The 18,566-nt window shown below is 35.6% G+C and overlaps 2 protein-coding genes, 1 long non-coding RNA gene and 1 pseudogene across 3 annotated transcripts; 2 read left to right on the forward strand and 2 right to left on the reverse strand.

Annotated features, from left to right (window-relative positions):
• The first annotated feature begins 118 nt into the window (after positions 1-118).
• On the forward strand, positions 119-1,583 carry LOC116342637 (annotated as a pseudogene).
• A 216-nt stretch (positions 1,584-1,799) lies between these two features.
• Positions 1,800-3,710, reverse strand: LOC116342638. The gene is made up of 2 exons (XM_031770325.1): positions 2,391-3,710; positions 1,800-2,312 (listed from the first exon to the last, which is right to left on the reverse strand). Exons 1-2 carry the CDS (start codon positions 3,708-3,710, stop codon positions 1,800-1,802), a joined length of 1,833 nt encoding a protein of 610 aa, XP_031626185.1.
• A 1,513-nt stretch (positions 3,711-5,223) lies between these two features.
• On the reverse strand, positions 5,224-5,720 carry LOC116342597. Its single transcript, XR_004201262.1, has 2 exons — positions 5,618-5,720; positions 5,224-5,469 (listed from the first exon to the last, which is right to left on the reverse strand). It is a non-coding gene; the product is annotated as an uncharacterized LOC116342597 (long non-coding RNA).
• A 694-nt stretch (positions 5,721-6,414) lies between these two features.
• Positions 6,415-18,357, forward strand: LOC116342641 (clathrin heavy chain). The gene is made up of 7 exons (XM_031770327.1): positions 6,415-6,944; positions 12,141-12,348; positions 12,452-16,753; positions 16,841-17,007; positions 17,076-17,162; positions 17,241-17,376; positions 17,453-18,357. Exons 1-7 carry the CDS (start codon positions 6,903-6,905, stop codon positions 17,539-17,541), a joined length of 5,031 nt encoding a protein of 1,676 aa, XP_031626187.1. The 5' UTR covers positions 6,415-6,902; the 3' UTR covers positions 17,542-18,357.
• Positions 18,358-18,566: the final 209 nt, after the last annotated feature.

Raw genomic sequence — 18,566 nt, forward strand, 5'->3', positions numbered from 1 at the left:
TTATTTGTATATTTGATTACCTGCCAGAGCTGGGCATTATGATCATATCTATCATATAAAGGGGTTTTTAAAATTTTGAAATGATATTTAGGCGTTCCAGGTTAGCTCTGAAATAAACATGTATGAAATTCTCCTTTTTTCCCTTTTACGCCACTTCACGGTTTCAAATCATACAAAAGTGCTAGAGGGTGCCATTTTACACGCGCACAATAAGGCTTTATGCTCCACAAGCTATGTGGTTTCATTAACTTATTGGCCGAATTTGTGGAAACAAACGTCAATGAACAACAGCAATGACATTTTGCAATTTGTATTTTCGCGTAATCAGCCGACAAACGATGATAATGATTCGACATGGCGTCTCGTTGAAGATGCCCGAACTGAAATTGGTGCTGAGAAATATGATGAAATTATACGCAACATGTTTATTGTTTACGCTGTTCGATAAAAATGTCAACTCACTTTTACAATTCAAAGACGTTAGCGATGTGTGGAGTCATTTTGAGGGTATATTCACTAAATTGCGTCCCATTCTTAGATATGCACCAGTTTTTAAGGCTTACTACAAGCATGCACTCACAGAAATTCAGGCGGATGGTGTTCCATATTTGGAATTCAGAGGTCGCGTGTCCAAGGTATTTTTGTGTCGAATATCTTGCTAATTAGATTTAATTCTTTGTTTTTCTAATTTTTCAATTTTTTCGTATGCAAAGCTCTACGATTTGGATGGTAATAAATACAATGAAGAGGATATAATGGAAATGTATGTTCAAGAATTGGATGAATTCAAGCGTGATAATCCATCGTTTATTGGCTCGAAATTCATATTTAAGAAAAAGTCTAATAAGACGATAGCAAAATCTTTTTCGTTCGTTGAATGCAGGCGAAATTTTCACAATTCTTGGCTGGTTTCGATTTGGTACAATAATTTATTTAAAAAATCTTCATCATTTTGTATGATTATTTAAATAAAAAAACGCAAAAACAGATTGGACAGGAAGACAAGGCACCTGGTTTAGTTTCGTTTGCCTGACGACATAGAAATCTTTTTACATGCCGACGAAACAGCGTGGTTTGGCAGTGTTGATGAAAATTTGGTAATTAATTGCAGTCAAATAACCTGCCATTCCAATTTTTTTTTGTTTATTTGTGTTCAATTTTGTTTATTTTTCTCTCAATTTTGCCACTGTAGATTGATGCAGTTTTGCTGGTAAGTCGTCGAATTGGTCATGGTTATGCATTAGCTAAACATCCGAAAATAACTGATCTTGTCAAGAGCAATGATATTGCGGTTGAGGTGAATCCAATCTCCAATCAAGTCCTCAAACTTGTTGACGATTTTCGTGCCCATTGTTATTTTATCGGATGATCCATCTTTTTGGGAGGTTTTACCGTTGTCGCACGACTTCTACATTGTATTTTTGGGAATTGCATCGCATCACAGTGACTTGCGAACTCTTAAGAAATTCGTAATCAATTCTATTCAGTACAGTTCACTAAATGATAGTGAAAAAACAGTGGCATTCTCCAAGTGGCAAGTCAAATGGGACTCAAAATGGGGTGCAAAATCAACAATAATTTAAATAAAAATAATAACCTTTGACATTAAACGCCCAGTCCGAATTTTTTCGTTCACAGCCTCACGATTGCCATCGATAATTTGTCGCTTAATAATTGCACGTTTTCTTCTCAAAACACGTCTGTTGACCGTTGACACAATGATATCTGGCAGTCCAGCGACTGAATCTGGCAGGCCATCAATCTTTTTCGCTCTAAAATCGTAGCACACTTTAAATCGATCATCTTTTGTGTGCCTTGGAAAACGTTCCTGACAATTCGCGCATGTTTGTGATGTTCCCCCATTCATCTTGCATTTCAACTTCTGAATGTCCAAGTTTCTTAATGCTCACACGAAACTTACGCGATCCCGGACATCTTTTACGCTTTTTTATTCCAAACGGTCGATCGGGTTTCATCGCCCAAGCACCAAATTGAACCAACGACGGTTTGTTGTTTGTCACACGCACGGCGATTTGATCATTTACTCTGGTCGAGCGAATGTGATGGTCTAAATCCAGTCGTGCATATTCACGCGTCGCATAAGCTGCCATTCCTTTTCGTAACATTTTAATGCGATATTCAATGTATGATTTCCATGTTGAATTACGTGGTGATGGTGGACGATATGGGTATGTTTTGAGATGTTCCTTCTCTTCGATATCAAACCATCCAGCCAACTTTTTCGCTTCTTTGTCTCGTTTTTTCTGCTGAGTTTCCCAATGAAAACGCTGGTTTGGTATTATAATGTTTTCCTTCAAAATGCAAAATGGTACAAAAAACTATGAGTTTCTATTCAAAACCATTTCAAATTACATTTCAAAATATGTTACCTCAACAGCCGGCTCATCAGGTGTTTTTTGAATGTTGCGACGCACTACAGTTAACCACGATTTTTCATTTGGATCGATTCCAATGATGTATTTCTTGCCAATGAGTTTTTCCGGCCCCCGATTCGCTTGGGTTGTTTGCTGTGGTCGTTGTTGTCGCTGTGGTTTCTTGTACATTATGGATATTGAAACACTATCGGTCAAAATCTGATGATGGAATGATTTCGATTTGCCCAATTTATTTATTTCACCGACATCGAACAACATATTCCATAGACCTGATCGATCAGTTTGGGTGTAGTACTTTAAATTTCTCTTATTCATCCGGTTGGTCCGCGTATTGAGAAAAGAAGGCACCAAATCAAGCTCGTTTACAATTTTATTATACAAGTCCTTAATGTCCAATCGCACGTTTTTCAAATGGTAGTCGCATAATGGTATAAGAGCAAAACTGCTTATTTTTGGTGGTCGATTGATTGTTGGCTCTTGAAAGTTCGGATTGTTGCGAAACATTTCATGAATGGTATACCATTGTTCGGCATGACTGTGATACACTTCTATTTGCCGTTGCATTTGACCGAACAACCACAGTGATTCAAACCAACGATATTTTGCGAAAAATTTCATACTCACTGTTCCCGACCATCCAATTTCAGTCAAATCTCTCATTAAAATATTGAATTTTTCAACGCGTTGTGGATCCACATTATTACCATTATTACCATTTGTTAAATTCTTAAATCGATATGAAAACTCTTTGGCATTTCTGATGTCGATGTTATCAAATCTTGAGCCATTGTGGAATCGATTGCGATACCAACAACGCATTCGAAAAAAATTCTCAAGTCGTTTTTCACACCATGTGTTGGTATTGGTTTGAATGTTTGTGATATATTGTTTATAAAAATATCTCAAACCATTTCCCAACTTTTCATCATCTGGCCATCGGAACTGTTCTTCACTGTTTCTTTCTACCATGAAACGAAACTCGGGCAATATCCGATATTGACTATTGATATTGTTAACGTGTTGGTTTAATACCGCTCTGAAACAATCGGCAATGAACAGACTTGGATGTGGTTTCAAAAAAAATGCACGATCGTCATTATCAAGTGCTTCATTCAAAATAAAAAGAATAGAAAGTGATGCCAATGCTGCCACTTCTGTCATTTGAACACTGCGCTCGAATAGCATTTTGGTCACAACTTCTCCAACTCTTTCAATCCGTTCATGTTGTTGTCGCAGGATTGTTTGAAGTCCACATTTTATTACAACGTATTTGCTTTCTTCTGGTTGATTATCATCGAGCTCGTCGTCATCCATGTCTTTTTCTGTTCATTCTCAACAGACATTAGGCTCGAGCTATGCATATAGCGGCTGCTATTTTATAGGTGCTATTCATAGGCGCTATTTAATTCGTGTGCTGTGTGTAACACCGAGTAGGAATATCATAGCCTACTATTCTTTTGTACATTTGAATGTGAGTACGAGAGAGATGTAGAAAATAACGCACAATATGCATAAATGCATTAAAACGAGATAAATAGCGCCTATGAATAGCGGCTATGAAATAGCAGCCGCTATATCCATAGCTCAAACCTAATGTCTGATTCTCAAAAAACTGATCAAATTATTCGAAAATAAAAAATAGACACAAATTTAGAAAAAAAATGCAACAAAAAAAGCATAGATTACGAATAAAATGAGATCACAATTTAAATGACAATCACTTATATCACAATTCAAATTAATCACTTCTTACCTCAACGATGTCACTCTGTATTCTGATTCAAATGATGAAATGTTTTCCAATATTCCGCAGATGAAAATTTTGTTGGGATATTCACCGTCAATTTTATGAATGCTTTCTTATTTTGAAATAACAACATAGACAATCTCAAAACCAACAGTGAATTTATCCGTTTAACATCGAACAAACAAAATCATTGGAACAAATGTTAGCCAAAAATGACGACAAACAAAATGTTTCATACTCTAATATAAACACTCACACATAATTCTCAAGAATTCCTTTTACAAGCAAAGCACAATTTGTTACAAACAAAAAATGAGAACACACTCATATCACAATTCAAATCAATAACTTCTTATACTATATAACGCTGTGTCCTGATTAAAACGATGAAAATGTTTTTTTTTATTTTGAAATGAAAACAAAGACTGTCACAAAACGGACTGTGAATCTTTCCATTTGACATCGAGTGACTTCTACAGTTACGTTCCAAACACACCAAACCGTTGCTAAAATGACGATAAACAAAAAATGAATCTCATGTACAAGAATTCCATTTATTAATCACTGAATTTTGTTTTTTTTTTTTTCAACACAATGGCAACTTAACCATAATTACTTACCTTATTCTTAACAATAACTTCAAAATATTTTGATGCGAAAAAATCCCTATTTAGTTCAAAGAAATTAATTGATACGATGCAATGTTTACGAAGCACATTTTGAATGTAATCAGAAAAATCGGCTTCGATATGATACACACCAATACACACAGCTACCAACTGTCAAATGTCGTACACATTCAAACATGTTTCGAATTCGAAATTCGAATTTGAATTATGAAATAAAAAAAATAAAAAAAATAAAAAAATGTTTCTGAAACTAAAATCAAATCAAACAAATCTAAAAAAAGGTACATTTATAAATGTATTTCACAGTCACTTGAAATTCCTACGCAATGTTTTTTTTATTCATGCACAATCGAAACACACACAGAGAGAAGAGAGTAAGATTTGTATTTTCATCCTCTTTTTTTTCCGGTTTGTTTTTCAAATTTTATTTGCTTAAAATCAATCGTATGAATACGATATTATGAACTCAACGAGTTTATGTTATTTACATTTGTTTACATTGTATTGCCGCTACAGTTTCTTAGAATATAATAACAAAAAGAGAAACAATCGAAACACACAGAAGATGTTGTTGTGTATCGCAACACGAAAAAGCTGAAAAAGTGGTTCACATTATGCCTATATTCTACCTTCCATTTGACACGAAAATTGCCACAAAAATGGGTTAAAGCGTTACATTTTTTAACGTTAAAATGTCCTAAAAACGTTACATATTTGTTCGTTGGGTAGTATGTAAAAAAAAACACACGAATGATGGAAAAAGTGATCGTAATTATATTAATCAGAAAAAGAAAAAAAAATATATAAGACTTTTTACGTGTGTTCGATAATAAAACATTTAATACCTTCCAGTTTGACGGATTTGGCAAAAAAGCTTATCATACGTTACTACATATGTTCAAAAATATTATTTAGAATCAGACATTATAATGAGATATTTTCAGCCAGATATCGTCAGTAGCTGAAATGGAATGAAAACAATAAAAGTGAATGTTATAGTGTCTGTTTAGAATACATAAAACGACCGCTGCCATTCACACAGAATCTCTAATGAATAAAATAACACAATATACAATCACTTTATATTATTTAAACAAGCTGAATCTCGCATGATGAATAGAGGTTAACATATTTGTTTTGCTGTGAAATGACAGCTTTCTGTCATTCGGGCGGTATACATTGTTGAACCCTGCTCAAATTTAAATCAATGCAAGTCATTTCTAACACGCATACCAACAAAACCTTTGCCGCTCCATCTTTATAGGTGACGATACATTTTTTTGTTCATGTGGCACTTGCACGACAAATTATCACGGTGTTGGTTATTCACTTGCTAAGCATACATTCGAAGTGGAATGCATTTTAACAAGATCATTTTCATGTCAACCAACCGAATTTGATAAATAAAAATGAAAAAATCATTTGCATTTTCAGCGAATTTCGTCATAATCGATTTATTGTCTGGATAAGTTGTAAAATCGTTTGCGTTGCATTTTCATCATCGGGCAATCCGCAGCAATTACACAGTGAATGTTTGTATATGTCTTCAAATGATTGTATGAAAAACACACACACTCACATACATACATAGATCCGTATACAAATAAGCAGCTTTTGTACAATAGGAGCACCATTAACAGCGTAGATAGAAAATTTGTAATGTGTCGCTGACATCCATGATGGGTGGTCACTACTGAGAGTCAAAAGAGTAAAATTCGTGCTAATAAAAAAATTCCCGTAAGAAAAAAAAAAAACAACAGCATTAAACTAGAACACACATTTCCAAATCAAATAATACAAAAAAATATTGGGAAGCAACTTGAAATTGTCCATTAAACGAAAGAAATAAACTTGCGACACCGAGAAACTGTAAATTGTGCATTTGTAGTGAATAATAGACGATAAGAAAGCGGTGAAAATAATAATTGGTAGTAGTGGAACTAGCGAAAAATATATAGAAAAAAACAGCAACATAAATCGTTAATTGGATAATACCACAATTCGACCGACAAGAAAATTTGGATTATATCTAGCAAAAAACAATCTGCCAAGAGAGATAAAATAGCTGATTACGTTTTCACGAGAAAAAAAACATTTGGAGAACAAAGTTTGATCAACCGAGGAATAAAAATGTCGCAACCATTGCCTATTCGTTTCCAAGAGCATTTACAGGTAAATTGAAAATGAACAAAAAAAGTGAATAATTCCGAATAATTAAAATGGTGCATCAATTTCACTAAGAAAAAAAATGCTTCGAATCGAGACCGCAGTTTAATGCTGCTTCTTCTTCTTATTATTATTTTTCTTTGGTTCCACCATCGTCGCACTCATCAATGACGACGACGGCGACAGAGACGGTGATTGATTATACAAGTTGTTGTCATTGTCTTTGTATTCGTCAATAAAATCATTCCGCTATCAAACTGCGAAGATTTTTTTTAATCAAAAATTATAAATATGTTTTCAACCATTATGAACATCCTGAGATTTGACAAAAATCGCAGTATACCATTGCCAAAAAAGCCCGTTTATAATAATACATGTCCGGAACTTGTAAGTGTGTGCGTGCGCAAGAGAATCCAATTGTGAACGTGTGAATACCAAATAATCGGCTCGAGATGTGCGAGTGTATGATTGTATGAGTGTATGAGTGTGAATGCTCAAAGAGTGCGTCAGTTTCGTTTTCATGTTACAAGTCTTTTTCTGTTGTTTCGATACGTGTTGTGTTTTATTATTTTTTCTTCTTTCGCTGTCCGCTTGTGTGACTATGAATTACAATAGGCTTCTTTGGTTCACTGACGCCCCTTTTCCAGTGTATAAAAAATCCGTCGGTATGAGATTCAATGTCTATTTTCACTATGAGATACATTGTTTCTTTTTTTTATCCTCTTCACACATTAAAAAAAAATGTATGCGATCGTGTTAAACCGATTGATTCGAATGACATGCACATTGTCTAAATGTATATTACAAGTGCATTTCTCATTTCGTGCGCTAAGCGGTGCCGTCTACTATGATTCAATGGCAATATATTTTGGATGGTTTCTTCGATTGTATTTTGTTCATTGTTTTTCTTCATCTTTTTTCTCTGTTTCGTTGTTCCGCCATGCATATTTATATATGCGTTGAAAAATTCTATTCGAAAACAAACGGATGAAAGAGTATAATGGTATTCGGGAAACACAATTGTGTTAACGACAGTGTGAGTCATTCAAATGATACAGAGAAAGTATATTCCACTAAAAACTGACTATACAAACGTACCAAAATACACACAAAGATAGAAACACATACACGATTTAAGACAGATAAGAGAAATTCATTACATATACCCACATCAAAATAGGCCCCAATATCATTGTGTACGTTAATTTTTCTTCTCGATAGCTGAGAATGGTCACTATTTTGTCATTTGAATTGCATACACTCATGCCGATGATCACGTAAAGTCCCAAAGCGCAAACAGCATAGCCGGTAATGGTTTATGTTTGGCATTTCCATGAATTCCATGTGACCGTGTGACGCAACTAGGTTTCTAGTTTAACTCGCAACATTTTTAATATCAATCGATGGTCAATCTAACCAATGCACGCGCGAACAAAATAAATTTGAATGGCATTGCGCGAGCAATTGTGCGCTCACCATGCTGATGTATAGTTCATGGTTTAATCGAATTGGTTGCATTCAATTTATTAAACATCAGCAAACTGCACAAAGCAGCAAAAGTGTATCTCATTTAGCACTTCTAACTCTGTATCTCTGTCGGTATCAGGGAGTAGTATTGATGCCAACGAATATACTCGCGAACAATAATACTTATTACATTGTCTGACTGATGCAACAACAAATCAACATATTAAACCGTTTACGTGTAACCGTGCTGTTTTCCAAGTGCGCAAAATCAAATTAAAATATAATATACATATTTTTTGTTGTTCGCTGCTTATATTCGTTTCACCGAATCAAACATACGGATCATTTTGGCCGATGATTTTATTGTCGAACTGTAAGCAATCACCAATTTAGCATTGCATCAATTTTATAGTCTATCGTAGATGGATACAGTTTGATGTCTGACTCTATTTTCGTTACGATTGCTTAAAATAAATAATGTCGACGGCTTTCATGAACTAAACGTGCTGTGCTATATGTTAAACAAAACTATCTCGTACTTCGGAACAATTGACACAACAGCGTTTCATTTGATAAGAATAAATATTTTTTGAAATGTGACAAATTGATTCTGCTACTGTGAAGTAACTTGGTTCATTTGGAATGGTTGTTTTGTTCGTCCATTGTGAGATTGGAAGTAAATTATGTCGATTCATATGTCCCCGAAATTGAATTTTATGATTAAGCATACTGTTCTGGAAATAAAATATGTTATAGATATTATGCTTTAAACCGCCCATATTGTCTTCCATTTAATTATGTTGTTGAGAGTACAAAAGCTATCGTCACAAAGTCGAAATCTTATCACACAGATTTTTTGCCGACGATATTTTCGTAGGCGGTTTGTACCATATGTAAACGTCGATTTCATGCCACATAGTGATTTCGTCTATACAACTCCATATTCAGATACTGGTCGGTGGTATCGATTTTTTCTTTGCTTATTTTCAGCTTACGTCTTTTCTGTTTTTTATTATAACTCACATTCTTTGGAATTTTCGGTAAAAAAAATGCGCATAAATGCACGAACCCGTATTCGCAAACGTTCTTTAACAGCGCTATAATAATAATTCAAAATTAAATCAAGTTAAAAAAAAGGGCGAACAAAAATAGCTTTGCATGGTCAAGATCAATAGCCGCTACGCGTCAATTGCAACATAAAATACTTGTCGTACACAAACGGTGATTTTTTTTTCTCTGCTTTAATACCAAGCCATTCGAAACGATTTTTAATTATTTGGTTTGTGTGGTGGTCGATTGAATCTCCAATCGTTTTAGTCGTTTTCTTGTGAACCGTTAATTGAATTATGAACCATAGTGTATAGTGTTGGCGAATGATGAATACATAAAAAAGAGACACACAAACTAGTCAAATACTTTATCATACTCTATTCACGCACACAGTGAAAGACTCAATATTCATTCCACAGAGTATGCGTATAGATTTAAAGTTCAGCATATGTCATAAGGACGATACATTTTAGCATTGTTTTTATCTTTTTGAGGATAATAAAGTGCGATTTGTTCATACAATTATTTTTAGTGAACTTCTTAAAATTGTTCTGGACATTTACCAATTTTTTACAATGTTATTTAAGTTTCGAATCACAACTGATAAGGCACATGGATGGTACTTCATATACTTACAATATGTACAAGAGCATTGACAAATGTATTGTCAGCTTACTAGGTCACGAGAGCTCTGGATATAAAATCAATAACACCACATTTCATATGAACACAAAATCAATGTAAAATGTTTGCTATTTATTAAAGACATCATACAAATCAAATGCGGAATGAACCTAATTATCGTACATATTTTCCAAGTTCACAATGCATCTGCTATGTACATAATTACAACAAAAAATTGACGTTTATAAAAATTGTATTTACAAACCTGTCGTGTTGAATGAAATTTTATGAATGGGTTTGGGTTATTGCGATTAGTCGCAAGACATTTACGTGAAATTGAAATTATCACATTGTGTAAATTGAGGTCAAATTTTAAGACATTCTTCAAATAACAGCAGAGAGTAATGGAATCTAGGTGTGCCCTGGAATGAAGATTTAAAAAATTGTTCAAGAAATGTGATTATCTTGATGATGCTTAAAATAGATTATATTCTTATATAAGTAAAAAATTAATTATGCGAAAAATAAATATAAATGAACGTAGTACGTTCTATATTCATTCCGAGCACGTTTCACACCTATCAAAGGTGCAACGATGCGCGATGCTTTTTCTTGCCTATTCTTTCGATATAATTAAGTGATTTTCTGTATATAACATTTTTTTTTTCGTTTTCTTTGCGGTTTACATTTACCATTCGTACTGCAATTTTCTTATCATTTTCAAAAGAAGGAAATAAGCCGGTTGACAGCGATTTCGATTGTGATTCTTTTACCGGTTGTTATAATGTTCATGCAATTTTTATGATCGATTTCTTTTTCGTTGTTGTTGTTTTAAACATTCAATAGCATAGGCCAGCGAGAATGTCAATAAATGCTATATGATTTAATGCATAGGAGAAAGAGAGAAAATCACAAACATCATCTATAACATCATATTTAACTAGATTGCTTACTTCCTTTTGTCGCCTCACCGCGCACAGATTGCGCTCGCGTACGCACATCTACTTGATACGGACTGGTACTTCAGTATGTTGTATAATTAATTCGAAATGGAAAGATAAACGCAATCGCTTGATACGAAAACAAACGGAGAATACGATTTGTTCGAGCGAGTAGCGCGGATGATGATGTTAGATTGCACATTTCTAATGTCAAACGACATAAACATTTTTTTTAAAGTGATAACCGTGTTTCGTTTATCGTCCAATCTCAATGTGCCTCTTCCACTATGTACAAATATCTAAATTAGATGAAATCACTTTTCCCAAAAAAAAGTGGCCAACTAAGAATTATGATACCTGAATTAAGTAAATTACATCACATATACAAAGGAACACATAAAGAATGGCGTAAAAAATATTGGTTGCAGTGTTCATAAGTTCCTTTATGATTTTACATGTCGCATCTTCCGTGCAGTATGTTTAAAATGTAGGAAAATAGTTCATTTTGGTTGAAAGTTTATGAAATATCGCAAGCACTCTCAAGAGAAAATCTACTTTTCTTTTACTGATGATACACTTCTCAATGCGGTTTCTTCTCACATTCAGACAACTTTTCTATTGATTTTTACCATCGTTACAAGCAACAGTTAACGCGCACACAGACATGCAAAATGGAACGTTTGTGTAAAAAAGACTTTTCCGCAACAACCAACGCGAATATAATGTAGATTTGCTAATGCGGCATTGGTAAAAATGCATTATTTGTGGGAGTTTTTCGAATGGGGTCAAATATCGATTTTCCATCGGCGCAAAGGTGTTTTTCCATATTATTCGTCTCGATGAAAATACCTTGTTTTCTTTAGTATTTTTCAACTACTTAAAGATCGTCATATTCGTTTTTCTAGAGAATATAAAAGCACAAAAAATGCAATTGATCAAATAAATGAGTTCATACATATACCGGGAAGGAGAAACTCCAAATATATTCAATTGTAAAATCGGTTCAAAACTATTTGAAATTGCCATATTTTTTTGAAAAATTGCATCATCCGTTTGATATCCGATGTATATTTCTTCAACTCAAAACTGTATTTCCGTTTTCTTTCTTTGTATTTTATAGCTCACAAATGCCGGCATTAATGCAAACGCCATCTCGTTCACGACGCTCACGATGGAGTCGGATAAATTTATTTGTGTGCGTGAAAAAGTCGGCGATGCAAACCAAGTTGTCATCATCGATATGAATGACACGAACAATCCGATTCGTAGACCGATTAGCGCCGATTCAGCAATTATGAATCCAGCGAGTAAAGTCATTGCCTTGAAAGGTATGTAATAATTTGCACACAAAACATAATTAAAATGCGAAGAAAAGCAAGTGTATGTATGACGTTAATGCATGTATTTTTTGATTATTATTTTTTTCATTAGCTCAAAAAACGGTACAAATTTTCAACATTGAAATGAAATCGAAAATGAAAGCGCATGCAATGACAGAAGAAGTGGTCTTCTGGAAATGGATTTCGTTGAATTCGTTAGCATTGGTAACGGAAACATCAGTCTACCATTGGTCAATGGAAGGTGATTCAACACCACAAAAGATGTTTGATCGTCATGCAACACTGAATGGTTGCCAAATCATCAACTACCGTACGGATCCAAAGCAACAATGGTTGCTTCTAGTTGGTATATCGGCGCTTCAACATCGCGTCGCTGGTAATATGCAATTGTATTCCGTAGAACGAAAAGTGTCACAAGCAATTGAAGGTCATGCAGCTGCATTCGCAACATTCAAACTGGAAGTGAATCCAGAACCATCGACACTGTTCTGTTTCGCCGTTCGATCAGCACAAGGTGGAAAATTGCATGTCATCGAAGTTGGAACACCAACAACTGGCAATCAACCATTTACAAAGAAAGCAGTCGATGTCTTCTTCCCACCAGAAGCTCAAACTGATTTTCCAGTTGCAATGCAAGTATCGGCCAAATACGATGTCATCTATTTGATCACAAAGTATGGATACATTCATATGTACGACATTGAATCAGGCACATGCATTTTCATGAATCGTATATCGGCCGATACTATTTTTGTGACGGCACAACACGAATCGAGTGGAGGTATTATTGGTGTCAATCGAAAGGGTCAAGTTTTGTCTGTGACCGTTGACGAAGAACAAATAATTCCATACATTACGAATGTACTACAAAATACCGATTTGGCCTTACGAATGGCTGTGCGTAATAATCTATCCGGTGCTGAAGATTTATTCGTCCAACGATTTAATGCACTTTTCCAAAATGCGCAATACGCTGAAGCGGCCAAAGTTGCTGCATTAGCACCGAAAGGCATCTTACGTACACCGCAAACGATTCAGAAATTCCAACAAGTTCAAACACCAGCCGGTGCCTCATCACCACCATTACTGCAATACTTTGGCATTTTACTCGACCAAGGTAAATTGAATAAGTATGAGTCGTTGGAATTATGCCGTCCGGTTCTATTGCAAGGACGCAAACAACTATGCGAGAAATGGCTTAAGGAGGAGAAACTTGAGTGCAGCGAAGAATTGGGCGATTTGGTGAAACCGACCGATTTAACATTGGCTCTATCAATTTATTTGCGTGCCAATGTACCGAACAAAGTGATTCAATGCTTTGCCGAAACTGGCCAATTCCAAAAGATTGTGCTGTACGCCAAGAAGGTCAACTACACGCCCGACTACGTCTATTTGTTGCGTTCAGTTATGCGTACCAATCCAGAACAAGGGGCAAGCTTTGCCGGTATGCTTGTTGCCGATGAAGAACCATTGGCTGACATCAATCAAATCGTCGATATTTTCATGGAACAAAACATGGTTCAACAGTGTACGGCCTTTTTATTGGATGCATTGAAACGAAATCTACCACAAGAAGGAGCTCTACAAACTCGTCTATTGGAAATGAATTTGTTATCAGCACCGCAAGTTGCCGACGCTATCCTAGGTAATTCAATGTTTACCCACTACGATCGCGCGCACATTGCCCAATTGTGCGAAAAAGCTGGATTGTTGCAGCGCGCACTTGAACACTACACCGATTTGTATGACATCAAACGTGCTGTCGTTCATACACATCTTTTGAACGCTGATTGGTTGGTCGGATTCTTTGGAACTCTATCCGTTGAAGATTCATTGGAATGCTTGAAAGCAATGCTGACCGCAAACATTCGTCAGAATTTACAAATTTGCGTACAAATCGCCACCAAATATCACGAACAATTAACAACAAAGGCATTGATCGATTTGTTTGAAAATTTCAAGAGCTACGAGGGCTTATTCTACTTTTTGGGTTCGATTGTTAACTTCAGCCAAGATTCAGAAGTTCATTTCAAGTACATTCAGGCCGCATGCAAAACCAATCAAATCAAAGAAGTCGAACGCATATGCCGTGAATCGAATTGCTACAATCCTGAACGTGTTAAAAACTTTTTGAAGGAAGCCAAACTCACCGATCAATTGCCATTGATCATTGTATGCGATCGCTTTGACTTTGTACATGATTTGGTATTGTATTTGTATCGTAACAACTTGCAAAAATACATTGAAATCTATGTGCAAAAAGTGAATCCATCACGTTTGCCAGTCGTTGTTGGTGGATTGCTTGATGTCGATTGCTCCGAAGATATCATCAAAAATTTGATTTTAGTGGTAAAGGGTCAATTCTCCACCGATGAATTGGTCGAAGAAGTTGAAAAACGTAATCGCTTGAAGCTACTTTTGCCATGGTTGGAATCACGTGTACATGAAGGATGCATTGAGCCGGCCACACATAATGCATTGGCCAAAATCTACATCGATTCAAACAACAATCCGGAACGTTTCCTAAAAGAGAATCAATACTACGACAGTCGCGTGGTTGGAAAATACTGCGAGAAACGTGATCCACATTTGGCATGCGTTGCATATGAACGTGGACAGTGTGATCGTGAATTGATTGCTGTATGCAATGAAAATTCATTGTTCAAATCGGAAGCACGGTATTTGGTGCGTCGTCGTGATACTGATTTGTGGGCCGAAGTTTTGGCCGAAAGTAATCCATATAAGCGACAATTGATCGATCAAGTTGTACAGACAGCATTGTCAGAAACTCAAGATCCCGATGACATTTCAGTCACCGTTAAGGCATTCATGTCGGCCGATTTACCAAATGAACTCATCGAATTGCTCGAGAAAATTGTATTGGATTCGTCAGCCTTTTCTGATCATCGTAATTTGCAAAATCTTTTGATTTTGACAGCTATCAAAGCCGATAACACTCGTGTCATGGACTACATCAACCGTTTGGATAACTACGATGCACCGGATATTGCCAACATTGCTATCGGAAATCAATTGTACGAAGAAGCCTTTGCAATTTTCAAGAAATTCGATGTTAACACCTCAGCCATTCAAGTATTGATTGAACATGTCAATAATTTGGAACGGGCCAACGAATTTGCTGAACGGTGCAATGAACCGGCTGTGTGGTCACAATTGGCAAAGGCACAATTACAACAAGGCTTGGTGAAGGAGGCCATCGATAGTTACATTAAATCGGACGACCCAAGCGCCTATATGGATGTCGTTGAAACCGCCAGCAAAGCTGGTTCATGGGATGATTTGGTGCGTTATTTGCAAATGGCACGCAAGAAGGCACGCGAAAGTTACATCGAAAGTGAATTGATTTATGCATACGCTCGAACTGGTCGTTTTGCTGATTTGGAAGAATTCATTTCGGGGCCAAATCATGCCGATATTCAGAAAATTGGTGATCGTTGCTTCAACGATGGAATGTACGATGCGGCCAAATTGCTCTATAACAATGTTAGCAACTTTGCACGTTTGGCCATCACACTGGTACACTTGAAGGAATTCCAAGGTGCTGTGGATAGTGCACGTAAAGCAAATTCGACACGTACATGGAAAGAAGTTTGTTTCGCCTGTGTTGATGCCCAAGAATTCCGTTTGGCACAAATGTGCGGTCTTCATATTGTCGTCCATGCTGATGAGCTCGAAGATTTAATTAACTACTACCAAGATCGTGGACATTTCGATGAATTGATTGCTCTATTGGAGGCTGCATTGGGCTTGGAACGTGCTCATATGGGCATGTTTACAGAATTGGCAATTCTCTACTCGAAATATAAACCATCAAAGATGCGCGAACATTTGGAATTGTTCTGGTCACGTGTAAACATTCCAAAAGTGTTACGTGCTGCCGAACAAGCACATTTGTGGTCAGAGTTGGTATTTTTGTACGATAAATATGAAGAATACGACAATGCTGTGCTCGCCATGATGGCTCATCCAACGGAAGCATGGAGAGAGGGTCATTTCAAAGATATTGTTACAAAAGTGGCCAACATTGAATTATATTACAAGGCCATTCAATTCTATTTGGACTATAAACCATTGCTATTGAATGACATGCTTTTGGTATTGGCACCACGCATGGATCACACTCGGGCTGTTAACTTTTTCACAAAAACCGGTCATTTGCAACTCGTCAAACCGTATTTGCGGTCGGTACAAACCCTCAACAACAAAGCAATCAACGAAGCTTTGAATGAATTGCTGATCGACGAAGAAGACTACCAAGGTCTGCGTACATCCATCGATGCATTCGATAATTTCGATAACATTGCATTGGCACAGCGATTAGAAAAACACGAACTTACTGAATTTAGACGCATTGCCGCATACTTGTACAAAGGTTTGTATCGATTCATTCTTCTTGGTTTTATGCTTGAACTGTTTTTTTTTCATACAATGATGGGCATTCTTTTTTTATTTTAAACAGGCAACAACCGCTGGAAACAAAGTGTTGAACTGTGCAAAAAAGATCGTTTATTCAAAGATGCAATGGAATATGCCGCCGAATCAGGAAAACAAGAAATTGCCGAAGAGCTACTGGGATGGTTCTTGGAACGCAAAGCATTTGACTGTTTCTCCGCCTGCCTTTATCAAGTATGATTCAAAGATTATTGACGATATTTCTTTGTGAAAATTTCTAAATTATATTTGTTCATTTTTAGTGCTATGATCTTTTGCGGCCTGATGTTATTATGGAGTTAGCATGGCGACACAAGATCATGGACTTTGCAATGCCCTACATGATCCAGGTAAAAAAATGACTGAAAAACATAAAATTTTCATAAAATTACCATTCTTTAATCGTCTCGCGTTGTTTTAAATTAAAGGTGATGCGTGATTTAACTACAAAAGTGGAAAAATTGGAAGCAAATGATGCACAACGACAAAAAGACGGCGAACAAACGGAAGAGAAAAGTATCATTTTGCCTGAGCCACAATTGATGATCACCGCGGGTCCAATGGGTATGTCACGCCAATCATTCATCTCTTTTCCATGATATGTTCATTATTTTCAATATTTTTTGTTATTCTCCTCTAGGTATGGTACCACAACAATATGGATACGGTAACGTTCCACCCGCTGCTTATCAACAACCACAACATCCATATCCCGGATATGGCATGTAAAATGTGAACTGAATCCATCGTGAAAAATAGCATCGTATGCAAAATTTAAATAACATCAACTCTGGTTTTAAATATAAACAATTGATCAGAATCAAATAAGAACATAGCAAGTTATAATTATGAGAAGTTTTCTTTTTGAGATATAAATAAATCAAATACAGTTTGGCGTAAACAAAAAAAAAAATTAAGCGAAAAATTTTAAAAAACATGAGCGAAATAATTTTATTTTTCTTCAAACATTTTGAAACCAGATTGATGGCCACTGTTTGTGACACCTGAGACAAAGTCTTGCTTGCACAGCATTTAGTTTCCATTAGCATATAAAGAAAAGTAAAGTGAACAAAACATCCAAATGGTAGCATCAATAACACCGATTTAGTTTTGTCTATTTAAATAAAAACCTTTGATTAACTATTATTTCAAAAGAAATACGTCGTCGTCAAAAATATGTCAAACATTTTTTTTGCTATAATAATAATAATATATTATCTACATTGAAATCGAGTTCTGTACATTTAGAAAGATGTGTTAATGTTTATGTTATTCAAAAAAAAAATAATATTGAGAAAAGAAAAAGTTCTACACAAGTATATATATTAAAAAGATCATGTATCCTTAAGCTTGTTCAAATAAGAACCAAGCTGTTGTTCGAATCGAACACACCTTTGTCCGGCGCACCCCCTCCAACACACACTCTTTCCAATAACTACATGAAAGGTACAACCTTTCGTACATTGTATTACAACATTATATAAACTTTATAATTTAAGGCAATTTAAATTGATTTTAAATAAAGTATATTTCTATCAATCAATTGATTTTCATTTTCGGTTATTATTTTGTTGTTTTTTTGTTTGTTTGTTTTTTTAAGTTCTTTTTGAATCTCAATCAATTTTAATTTTTTTTATTTAATACTTGAGAGTGTTGCATATAATGGTGTGATGGAAGCCGCAAGTAGTATGTACATAACGCACTATTCAGTATTCACTGGGAATAACATAGACAACTAGTTTTACTCGTTCCAT

The sequence above is a fragment of the Contarinia nasturtii genome, unplaced genomic scaffold (genome assembly GCF_009176525.2).
Source record: "Contarinia nasturtii isolate CC-2019 unplaced genomic scaffold, AAFC_CNas_1.1 Cnas_scaffold_864, whole genome shotgun sequence".
NCBI lineage: Eukaryota > Metazoa > Arthropoda > Insecta > Diptera > Cecidomyiidae > Contarinia > Contarinia nasturtii.